Below are 13109 nucleotides of genomic sequence, written 5' to 3'. Positions count from 1 at the left end.
GAGTGGGAAAGCTGGATCATATGGTAGTTCTATTTTTAATTTTTGGAGGACCCTCCAAACTGTTTCCTGTAAGTGGCTGCACCAACTTACGTGCCCACCAGCAGTGTACAAAGGTTCCAATTTCTCCACATCCTCGCACACACTTGTTATATTTTAAGTTTTTTTGATAATAGGCATCCTAACAGGTTTGAGGTGGTAGCTGATTGTGGTTTTGATTTGCGTCTTCCTGTTGATTAATGATGTTGAGCACCTTTTCACGTACCTGTTGGACTTTGTATGTCTTTTTTGGAAAAATGTCTATTCAGATTCTCTGCCAAGTTTTTAATCGGATTTTTGTTGTGACTGAATTGTATGAGTTCTTTATATATTTTGGATATTAATTTCTTGTTAGATATATAATTTGCAAATATTTTCTCCCATTACATACGTGGCCTTTTCATTTTGTTGATGATATCCTTTGCTGTGCAGAATCTTTTTAGTTTGATGTAATCCCACATGTTTATCTTTCCTTTTATTGCCTTTACTTTTGGTGCCAAGTCCAAAAAATGATAGGCAAGACCGACGTCAAGGATCATTTCCTCTGTGTCTCTTGTAGGAGTTTTATGGTTTCAGGTCTTAGGTTCAAATCTTTAGTCCATTTTGAGTTGATTTTTGTGTAAGACATAAGATAGACATCCAGTTTCATCCTTTCGCTTGTGGCTGTCCAATTTTCCCCACACAATTTATTGAAGAGATTATCATTTCCCCATTGTATATTCTTGACTCCTGTGTCATAATTTAATTGGCCTTAGATGCTCGGGCTTATTTCTGGGCTCTCTGTCCTGTTCCATTGATCCGATGTGTGTGTTTCCATGCCAATATCATACTAGTTTGATTACTATAGCTTTGTAATGTAGTTTGAAAGCAGGAGGTATGATACCTCCACCTTTGTTCTTCTTAGTCAAGATTGCTTTGCCTATTCAGGGTCTTTTGAGGTTTCAAAGAAATTTTAGAATTGTTTTTCCTATTTCTGTGAAAAATATCATTGGAATTTTGGTATGGATTGCATTGAATCTGTAGGTTGCTCTGGGCAGTTTGGGCATTTTAACAATATTAATTCTTCCAATCTGTGAGCATGGGATATGTTTCCATTTTCACTGCCTTGGTTGAATTTATTCCTAGGTATTTTCTTCTTTTAGAGAAACTGAAAAAGTGACTGCTCTCTTAATTTCTCTTTCTGATAGTTCATTGTTAGTGTATAGAAACACAACTGATTTTTGTGTGTTGTTTTTATATCCTGCAAATGTCCTGAATTTGTTAATTAGTTCTAACAGTTTTTTTGGTCGAGTTTCAGGGTTTCCGTATTTAATATGACGTCATCTGCAAGGCGACAGTTTTACTTCTTCCTTTCCAATTTGGATGCCTGTTATTTCTTTTTCTCGTCTGATTTCCATGGCTAGAGCTTCCAGCACTATGTGGAATAAAAGTGGTGAGATTGGGCATCTTCGTCTTCTTCCTGATCTTGGGGGAGTTTCAGCTTTTCGCCATTGAATATGATGTTAGCTGTGGGTTTGTCATATATGGCCTTTATTATGTTGAGCTAAATTCCATCTATACCCAATTTGTGAGAGCTTTTTTTTTTTTATCATGAATTGATTTTGAATTTTGTCAATGCTTTTTCTGCATCTATTGAGATGAGCATACGATTTTTATCCTTCATTTTGTCGATGTGACATATCGCATTGGTTGATTTGTGGATGTTGAACCACACTTGTATTCCTGGAGTAAATCACACGATCATTGGGTATGATCATTTTAATGCACTGCTGAATTGGGTTTGCTAATATTTGTTGAGGAATTTTGCATCTATGTACAGTAGTGATATTAGCCTTTAATTTTCTTTTCTTGAAGTGCCCTTGTCTGGTTTTCATATCAGGATAATGCTGGCCTCATCAAATGAGTTTGGGAGTGTTCCCTACTCTTCAATTTTTTGAAAGAATTTGAGGAGGGCTGGTATTAATTCTCTTTAAATGTTTGGTAGAACTCATGAATGAGGCCATTCCTCCTGGACTTTGTTTACTGGGAGATTTTTGGCTATAGATTAAGCTCCTTACTAGTACTTAATGTGTTCAGATTATCTCTAGATTCACGATTCAATCTTAGTAGGTTGTATGCTTCTAGGAACTTATCAGTTTCTTCTAGGTTGTCCAGTTTGTTGGCATTTCACTGTTCACAGTAGTCTCTTACGATCCTTTGTAGTTCAGTGGTATCACTTGTAATGTTTCTTCCTTCATTTCTAATTTTACTGACTTGAATTCTCTTTTTTTTTTTCCTGGTGAGTCTAGCTAAAGGTTTGTCTATTGTGTTTCTCTTTTCAAAAAACCAGATTTTAGTTTCTTTGATCTTTTTTATTGGCCAAAATTTTTAGTCCATTTTTAATTTATCCACTCTGATCTTTGTTGTTTCCTTCCTTTTACTAACTGTGGGCTTAGTTGTTCTTGTTTCTCTAGTTTCTTGAGGAGCAAAGTTAGGTTGTTTAGTTGAGATCTTATTTCTTAATGTAGACCTTTTACTGTATCCAATAAGATTTGATATATTGGATTTCCAATTTTATTTGTCTCTAGATTTTTTTTATTTCTCTTTTGCTGTCTTCTTCTTCGCTTTTTTTTTTGTGAGGAAGATTGGCCCTGAGCTAACATTTGTTGCCGATCTTCCTCTGTTTTCTTTTTCTCCCCAACGTCCCAGTACATAGTTGTATATGCTAGTTGTAGGTCATTCTAGTTCTTCTATGTGGGACGCCTCCACAGCACGGCTTGATGAGTGGTGTGCAGGTCTGCACCCGGGATCTGAACCAGTGAACCCCCTGCTGCCGAAGTGGAGTGTGTGAACTTAACCACTCGACCACAGGGCTGGCCCCCTGATTTCTTCTTTGACCCACAGAGTGTTCAGTGACATGTTGTTTAATCTCCACATATTTGTAAATTTTCTAGTTTTTTTCTTGTAGTTGATTTTAGTTTTAAACCATTGTGTTCACAAAGGAGGCTTTATATGATTTAAATCTTGTTAAATTTATTATGACTTTAGGTGCTGGCCCCAATAATAATAGGGGATTTCAATATCTCATTTTCAACAATGGATAGATCAACCAGACAGAAAATCAGCATGGAAATGTTGAAATTACACTATCTATTAGACCAGATGGACTTAACAGATATTGACAGAATATTGCATCCAAAAGCAGCAGAATACACATTCTTCCCAAGTGTACCTGGGATATTCCCCAGGATCGATCATATGTTAGGCCAAGGCAGTGATTTAAATAGGGAAAAACTGGTGGAGAGAAATCCAAGTTCATCCACAGGAGAATTGATCACTAAATTATGTTATAAGTCTCGATAAGAAATACTGAACCAATTATATAATCAACATGAATGAAAGTCAAATAGAAAATACTGAGTGAAAATTTAAGTTGATGAATGCATTATACAGTAAGCCACTTATCTAAGTTTTAAAAGCCTCCATAAGTACCATATATTATTTATGGTCAAACACCACATAACAAGAGAGTAATTCTAGTTTGGGAATCATATATATTAGGGTCAGAATATTAATAAATTGTGGAGGTACAAGCAATTGAAAGAAAAGGAGCCTTAACTTCTTAATTTTATTAAAAAATTTTGACACAATTTTGGGTAATATATTATTTCTGTATCATTCTGTAGGTTTGAAATGTTAGAAACATTTTTTAAAAGCTGGTATGCCACAAAGTGAATCAAGGGTACCTTAGTAATTCTTAACAATCAAGTCCTCAAAGATGCAAGGATTTGACAATTCAAGGCTCCAGGATGAAATTCAGGTTTTATGCAATTATCTCCATTCATACACATATACAAGGACAGGAAACAAATATTAAGATTGCTGTAAGATGTAGAAGTTTTTGAACACTATTCCCATGGGAACAACTCTCGAGGAAGATCTGCCATCTTCTCCTGGAATATTCTATCAAAGACTTCAGCTTGGGCCACCGTGAAGTGATTTTTCCAGTCCCCGGAAGTGCCTACAAACATGAAATAGAGACTCAGATCAGATCTGGGTGTAAGTCGCAGGTCCCCAACACATCTCCTCCAGTTGACACGGAAATTGTAGCCAATAGAGCAGAATGACTGATGGCTCAATGGTGGGCCTTTATACTGCCTGGAAATCATACCCATGACACTTCCACTGGCCTGGAAACAATTTTCTATGTTCTCCTCTCTCCCAACAAATCCTGTATACAATTCATCAGCAAAACTGTGGCCATATCCTCTGATACATCCTGGATCTGGCCACTTCTCACCACCTCCATTTCTACCACCTTGGCCCAAGCCAACATCATGTCTCACATGGATTACTGTGTTAGATCTATGACTAGTCTCTCTGTTTTTGATCTTTCTCCTTTATAAGTTAATCTCAGCATGGCCACCATCTTGATTCCTTGAGAACCTAAGCCGGATCATGTCCCTTCCTGCTCGGGTTCTCCAAGGACTTCTGGTTTCACTCAGTGAAAGGGCTCATGGCTTCAGGTGATTTGGTCCCTGTCATTGTCTGACTGTCATCTCCTATGACCATCCACTTGCTCACTCTACTCCCTTCTGATTCTGCCTCACACATTCCGCCCCCTCAGGCTGTGTGCATTTCCAGCCTTTTCTTCCTGGAAGGCTGTTCTCTCAGACACATCCATGTCTTCCTGGTTTGCTTCTTTGACGTCTTTATTCCAACGCAACTTCCAGTGAGGTTCTCTCCCACCACCCAGTTTAAAACTGTAAATCCCCTTCCTTGCTGTATTTTGTTTCATAACACTTATCACGTATGATTTGCTCTATGTATTTCCTGTGCGTGTGTGTGGCAAGCATCTCCAATATATGTAACTTTTAGAAAGTCACACGCTTTTCTTTTTAAATTGCCAAAGACTGAGTGTTTCAGAGAGTCACAGACACATAGTTTGTACCAAACATTTGTTGAAAAGATGACTAAAAGAATGAGGAATGTGCTATTATTATCTCCATTTTACTGAGGAGGGAAAAAAGGATTTGGAGAGTTACACAGTCAGAAAGTGATGGATGTGGATTTGAAGCCAAAGATTTTATCACCAGAAGCCATACTATTAACGATATAATTATATTAGTATTTCTATGTCATACACATTACTACTTATGTATTATATTAATATATTACAAAATTAATACATTAAATAAATATATGAGAATAATATACTGTATATAAATTAATACATAAAAAGGTAAATTACATATTCTTAACTTATATGCATAGAAGTGATATAACAGAATGACCAATAAATAATTGGTGCCCTAGAAACATCCACTGTTACTCTCATGCTCATCATTATCTTCATTATTAGGACAATTTTTATTATTATTGATTTCTTAGGCTCATGTATCCATTATACTCCTCTCAGTTTGACAAGTTAGAAAGAGCTCTTGAGGCACCAGAATTCCTGTAAATTCAATATGGCGGCCCCCTATTAAATATCAGTCCAGATGAGAGAATCTAATGTTTCTATGAAGGGGCCTCAAGTTCCAAATCCTGCTCATTTTGGAAATCCTGGAAAACTTTTTGATGTTGCTTTCTGTTCATGTCTCTCCTTAGTCCTCGGCTCTTAGAAATCTCCCCAAACTCTTGTGTGTTCATTTTCCGGGGCTGCTAACCAGGCATCACACACTGGGCAGCTTAACAACAGAAATGCATTTTCTCACAGTTCTGGAGGCCGGAAGTCAGAGGTCAAGGTTTTGACAGAGTTGGTTCCTTCTGAGGCTGCGAAGGAGAGAGCTGTTCCAGGCCTCTCTCCTCGGCTTATAAATGGCTGTCCTCCTTTATGTCTTCACATCCTCATTCCTCTGCATGTGTCCATGTCCAAATTTCCTCTTCTTTTAAAGACCTCAGTCATATTGGATTGTGGCCCACTCTAATGACCTCATTTTAACTTAATTATTTCGGTAAAGACCCTGTCCCCAAATATACTCACCTTCTGAGTTGCTAGAGGTTAGTGCTTCACATATGGATTTTGGGGGGACACAATTCGGCCCGTAACATTTTGGATATGAAGACATCTTTATACACATTCTGTGAAGCACCAAGGTATTAATAATGGCTGAATGAGTCAAGTTTTGGACAAAGCCCATTAGAGCTTGAGGTCATCCTTAATACGTTCACTGTTCTAGTGTTAACAACTATACTTCAAAGATTCTGATATTCTGACATGTAAAAAAAAAGTCTCGCCTCTCCTTTCCTCAGTTGACTCATTCTGCATGTATTTCTTTGTTCAGGATAGTTCTCTGTGCTAAATCACCAGTGGGGTAACACCAACATGACCATCTCCAATCCTGTCCTCATTTCCCAGGGCAATCCCAGCTGGCAAGTTGGCAGGAGTAGTGAATTAGCCTGGTCAGTGTTTGTGTAATGGACATGCCCCATGTCAAATTCTGAGGAGAGAGAATCTGAAGACCTCTCATATCTCAGATGACCACGGTAGCCTAGTCAACGTCCCCTAAGTGCCTGAAGCCCACATCGATGCTGTGAAAAGAGACTTTGTGATAATGGCACCTGAGAACTTCTTTGGATGATGAGCAATTAGACTTGATAAATTCAAACATTCCTTAGTCCCAACTGTTAGTGCTCTGCTGTTATCACCTGTATGTCCTCCACGTATTCTGATATATTTTGAAGTCAGAGCATTTTCTTTTACCTTTTCTCAGTAGTATTCCATTCTTCTCATCTAAAAACTGACCACGCAGGAGGGAAAAATTGGACATGTTGTTTTCTTTCATGACCTGAAAGGAGCTATTCTTGAGGACGGAGTTCAGTTCTTCTGGTTCTAATTTCTTGCCCAGGAATTGGCGGATTTTCTCTACAACGCTTCTTGTGTCCTAGAAGAAGTAAAAACAAGAGAGAGGGAATGAAATAGAAAGAACATGCACAAGGAAGTAAGAATGAGGAAACAACAATGTGACGAGAAGGAGGAGAGGATGGAGGAAGAGAAGAACAACGTGAGAAGCAGGAAGCGATTGATTGGTTGTGACAAGGAGGAAGTAAGGGAAAACGTAAAGAGGAAGGAGCACCAAGCGTAGAAAGATGCAGGATCCACATGGATTTCCCAGTATAATTGACTTCAGGATACCTTAAAACTAAATACAGGCCCGGTGATTTCTGAAGAGACTTGTGGAAAGGCTTCTAGACAATTATGATGAGGATTAATTGAGGAGAGATTGAGGGAGAACTTGACAAAGATCAAAGAGATTGACTTCAAATCTTGGCTGTGCCATCAATTCTTACCATTTTATATAACTAACATTTGAATAACACACAGAGGTTCACAATATCATCTCAGTAATTAGTACTTGACTCATGACCCTGGAGATTATTAAAAAATGTCTTATAAACAAAAAACTTTGCTTTGAGTCATAGACCTTCTTCTTGGAGATATAATGCTTGAAAATGTTTCTTTATCCCATGCACCCTCTTAATGATCTAAGCAGAAGACACACAACTGTAGAAATTCCTCCAATACAGGTTAATTTTGTGGCTTGAAAGCATAACTACTGGAGTGTAATGCACCAGAGGGAGTTAAACTTGTTACAGAAGCCTTCTTGGTGAAAATGAAATTCATGTGGACGTCACAGAGGATTGGACAGAGTAGCCAGAGGATGGAAACTAATTCTTTCTCAGAAGCAATAGCATGTGTTTACATTATCTTTTCTTTTCTCTGGGACAGCATTAATAGGTAAAGTTCTTCTTCCAATGGTTTAATCCCCCTTCCTGGTTTTGAGCATCATCTGACCGCTTCTCCTGCCCGTTACTGTTCAGTCTAGTACTTGGCCTGTCAGAATAACTACACAGACTGATTTCATGACTTAGTTTTCTTCTATCAGTCAATCTGGGGTGTCAGGAAGTTGGAGACATCTCTGTAATGACACCTTTTTCACTAAACCCGTCTTCTTCTTCAGTGCCCTCCCACCACTAGGTTATCAGCAGCATCTTGTATCCTACCCCTTGAAACTTTAGAACCATTGCCAGTGTGAGCAAAAGCCATTGTATTTGTGAAAAAGCTCCTTTAAATGTTGTAAGATGAAACAAAGCAGAACATATGGAGAAGGAGAGCATTGAGCTTGGGCAGTGTCAACCAGAAGCAGGGCAATGAAGACAGGGAGCTTTTCTCACTCCTAATGACCCTTCACAAGGCTCAACTTTGACTGAGAAGGTGGAATAGAGACACAGAGGAATGGAGGGAAGTTAGAGGAGTGAAGATGGTGGTGAGAGGTTGTGTGCTAATCATAAGGACCACAGTTACCCGTTTCAGCTCTTCATAACTCAGTATCAGGAAGTTCTCCTTCCCTCTCATGGACATCCAGCCATGAGTGTGGTCAAACCAGGATCCATATGGCACTGCATATTGGGGAGGTAGAAAGAGGGGGTATTTACAAACTTGATGAAAGCAAGGGTACATCTATTATGTTCACTCTTTTGGGCACAGTTAACAGCAGAATATCTGGCACGTTTAGGTCCATCCTACCTATTTGCTGAATGAATGAGAGTAAAGATGGTTAAATATTATCCAACATCATGCATTTACCCTGTAACGAGCCTTGTTCCTTTGGAGCAGGCTGTGTACCAGTTTTCAAGGGTCTCTAAGAAGATCCTGTCTGGAGAGCCATGTGGCCTTAGGAATAGTGTTCTTCCTGCCACTAATCTGTTCAGTGTTTAGAATTTTTGTTTAATGGGTCTTTTCCAGAGCCCTTAAAGATATTTTTCTGTCTTCTTCCCTTCACGTTGCTATTGTAATTATTGTTTCTTTGGATATCATCTGTCTTTCTTCTGGTTTCAGGTTTTATCTACTATTTGCTACTACAACTTTCCTAGAAACGAGGCAAAGATTAACTTGTAATAATTCTTTGTGAGGTTAGGTGTGGTTCTTTAAACTGAGATTGCATCAATTCAGGAAATTCTCAGGCATGTTTCCTTGAAAATTTGTTTTCTCTATATTTTACATTATATTCTAGTGAGACAAGTCTTCTCACTCTATCCCCAGTATACTAACCAGTTTATAATTTTTAGTGTCTGTCTCCCATACCTGAGCCTGTCTCAACTCTGATGTCTTGTGGGAAGTTAATTATGAACTGAGAGTTCTACTTAGTTATACTATCTTTCAAGAATGAGCATAAAAGAAAGACATTTTCAGACAAAATGCTGAGAGGATTTACCACTTTTGTTATGAGAAAGCTAGTGTAAGTTATACTTTATGAGTAAATAAAGTGAATCCAGGAGAAAAGAACAGCCAATGAGTCAAGGAGGAAATTAAAACAGAAATAAAAAAATACCACGCAACAGAGAAAAATGGAAGCACAACATATGAAAAGTTATGGGTTGCAGCAACAGTAGTTTTAAGAGGGAATCCGATAGCTATAAACATGTACATTAAGGAAAAAAGATCTCAGATAAAAATTTAACTTCACACCTCAGGAACAAGAATGAGAAGAACATACCAAGCTCAAAGCTAGCAGAAGGAAGGAAATAACAAAGATCACAGCAAGAAAAAAGAACGAAATGGAGACAAGAAGCAATGGAACAGATGAACAAAATTAAGGGCTTGTTTTTTAAAAAGATAAAATTGAGTAACCTTTATCTAGACTAAGAAAAAAACAGAACAGTCTCACATAAATAAAAGATGAAAGGAGAGTCATTGCATCTGTTGCCACAGAAACACAAAGGATCACAACAGACTACTGTGAACAATTATATGCTAACAATTTGCATAACCTGGAAGAAATGGATAAATTCCTAGAAACATTCAACCAGCAAGACTGAATCACGAAGGAATAGAAAATCTGAATAGTGCAATAACAGGTAATGAGATTGAATCAGAAATCAAAAATATCCCAACAAAGAAAAGCCCAGGACCAGATGGTTTCCTTGTAAATTCTAGGAAATATGTTGAAAAGAATTAAAACCAATTCCCTTAAACTTTGATAAAATTGGAGAGGGTAGAACACTCCCAAACTCATTTTAGCAGGCCAACTTTACCCTGTTTCCAAAGCCAGATAAGGACACTATAAGAAAAGAAGGCAGCAGACCAATATTCTGGATGAATATAGATGCAAAAATCCTCATCAAAATATCAGCAAGCTGAATTTAAGAGCACATTAATATGATCAGACACTATGGGATGCAAGGATATTTTAATATATGCTAATCATTAATGTGATACACCACATTAACAGAACGAAGGATTAAAATCCTATGAGAATTGCAGTAGATACAGAAAAAGCATTTGACAAAATTCAACATTCTCATGACTAAAAACTCTCAATAAATCAGGTATAAAAGGAACGTTGCTCATCATGATAAAGGTCATATAGGAGAAGCCCGTAGCTAATACTATACTCAATGGTGAAAATTTAAAAGAATTTCCTCTAGGATCAGGAAAAATGCAAGGATGTCCCCTCTCACCATTTCTATCTAATAGAGTTCTAGACATCCCAGTCACAGCAATTAGGAAAGAAAAAATCCAAATCAGAAAGAAAGAAGCAAAATTAACTTTATTTTCAACTGACATGATCTTATCTACAAAAAATCCTAAAGACTCTCTCCAAAACCTGGTAGAACTAATAATTGAATTTACTAAAGTTCTAATAATAAAGTCAACTTACAGAAAACAGTTGTGTTTGTATTTACTAACAATGAAACATATGAAAGAGAAATTAAGAAAACAATCTCATTTACAATAACATCAAAAGGAATAAAATACTTTGGAATAAATTTAACCAAGGAGGTGAAAAACTTACATACTGAAAACTGTAAGACATTGGTGAAGGAAATCGAGAAGACACACTAATGGAAAGATATCCTGTGTTCTTGGGTTGAAAGTGTTAATATTGTGAAAATGTTCATTGTATCCAAAGTAATCTACAGATTCAATTCAATTCTTATCAAAATTGTAATGGTATCTTTTTAGAAGTAGAAAATTTCCTAAAATTTGTATGAAATCACCAAAGATCCCAAATAGACCAAGCAACCTCGAGAAAGAAGAACGAAGCTGGCGGCATCACACTCCCTGATTTGAAGCATTATTACAAAGCTATAGTAATCAAAACAGCATGGTACTAGAATCAAAACAGGCACATAGACCAGCAGAACAGAATAAAGAGTCCAGAAGTAAACCCACATAAATATAGTCAACCAATTTTTGACAAGGGCACCCAGAACACACAATGGGGAAAGAATAGTTTCTTCAATAAATGTTGCTGGGAAAACTGGATATCCACATGGAAAAGAATGAAACTGGACCCCTACTTTACACCACTCACAAAAATTAACTTGTCATTGATCAAAGACTGAAATGTAAGACCCGAAACCATAAAACTCCTAGAAGAAAACATAAGGAAAAGACCCTTGACATTGGCTTGATAATGATTTCTTGGATAAGACACCAAAAGCACAGGCAACAAAAGGAAAAATAAACAAGTGGGACTACGTTACACTAAAAAGCTTCTGCACAGCAATGGAAACCATCAGTAATTTGAAAAGACAACCTACAGAATGGTAAAAATAGTTGCAAACCATACATCTGATAAGAAGTTAATCTCCCAAATTTAAAGAACACATACAACTCAATAGCAAAGTCAAATAGTCCAATTAAAAAAAGGGCAAGGACCTGAGTAGATGTTCTTCCAAAGAAGACACACAAATGGCTTGTAGGTATAGAAAAAGGTGCTGAATGTCACTAATTATCAAGGAAAGGCCAATCAAAGCCACAATGAGATTTCACAGCACACTTGTTAAGATGGCTGTTATCAAAAAGACAACAAATAAACATTGTTGAGGATGTGGAGAAATGAGAATCCTTTATACCCTGGTGGTGGGAGTGTAAGTTGGTACAACCATTAGGAAAACAGTATGACGGTTCCTCAAAAGTATGAAAATGGAACTACCATTGATCCTGCAATCCCACTCCTGGGTATATATCTGAAGGACTGAAATCAGTATCTTCAAGATACATCTGCACATCTATGTTCATTTCAGCATTATTTCCAATAATTTACATATGGAAACAAATTAAATGTACTGCGATGGATGAATGGATCATGATTATGACATATGTATGTATAGGAATATTATTGGTATATGACATATGCAGGAATATGACATATATATGTGTAGGAATATTATTCAGATATAAAAATAAATAATAAAAATAATAAAAATAAAAATGATTTGTGACAACATGGATGAACCTGGGGGGCATGATGCTACGTGAAATAAGTCAGACAGAGAAAGACAAATACTATATAGTATCACTTATATGCATAATACAAAAAAAGAAGATTTTCTAGAAACAGAGTATAGAATGGTGGTTGCCAGGAGGTGTGGGGAGACGGAAATGGAGAGAGAAAGGTGCAAGGCTACCAATTTTCAGTTATAAGAAGAAGAATTTCTGATGGTTCCATGTGTAGTATGGTAACTATAGTTAACTTGGTATTATGTCCTTGTAAGTTGCTGAGAGTAGATTTAAGCAGTCTCACCACACAAAAACACAAAAATTTAACTATGTGAGGTGATGGATGTGTTAATTATCTTATTCTTGATAATCATTACACAATACATAGGTATATCAAATAACCACTTTTAAATATATACAGTTATATTTCTCAATTATTTCTCAATGGAGTTAAAATATGACATTTTATTTGTTTATTTTTTGATGAGGAAGATTGGCCCTGAGCTAACATGTATTACCAATCTTCCTCTTTCTGCTTAGGGAAGATTGTCACTGGGCTAACATCTGTGCCAATCTTCCTTTATTTTGTATGCAGGACGCTGCCCCAGCATGGCTTGATGGGCAGTGTGTAGGTCCGTGCCTGGGATCTGAACCTTTGAATACCCGGCTGCCAAAGTGGAGTGTGTGAAGTTAACCACTATGCCACCAGGCCGGCCCCAAAATATAACATTTTAAAATAATTGTCTTTAAAATTAAGAACAAGGTAGATATTACCCCTATCATCGCTTCTATTCAGCATTGTCCCAGAGCCCTGGCCAATGAGATGAGAGAGGAAAAAACAAAGACAACATATGTGTATTAG

At 37.1% G+C, this 13109-nt stretch overlaps 1 protein-coding gene across 1 annotated transcript; it reads right to left on the bottom strand.

Annotated features, from left to right (window-relative positions):
* Nucleotides 1–3629: 3629 nt before the first annotated feature.
* On the bottom strand, nucleotides 3630–8786 carry LOC124232080 (sulfotransferase 2A1-like). Its single transcript, XM_046649054.1, has 3 exons — nucleotides 8324–8786; nucleotides 6722–6902; nucleotides 3630–4036 (listed from the first exon to the last, which is right to left on the bottom strand). The coding sequence occupies exons 1-3, from the start codon at nucleotides 8477–8479 to the stop codon at nucleotides 3924–3926; spliced, it is 450 nt and encodes a 149-aa protein (XP_046505010.1). The 5' UTR covers nucleotides 8480–8786; the 3' UTR covers nucleotides 3630–3923.
* Between the last annotated feature and the right edge of the window lie 4323 nt (nucleotides 8787–13109).

The sequence above is a fragment of the Equus quagga genome, unplaced genomic scaffold (assembly GCF_021613505.1).
Source record: "Equus quagga isolate Etosha38 unplaced genomic scaffold, UCLA_HA_Equagga_1.0 HiC_scaffold_2153_RagTag, whole genome shotgun sequence".
Taxonomy (NCBI): domain Eukaryota; kingdom Metazoa; phylum Chordata; class Mammalia; order Perissodactyla; family Equidae; genus Equus; species Equus quagga.
Note: the sequence above shows the minus strand (reverse complement) of the source record. Positions and strands in the feature narration are given on the sequence as shown.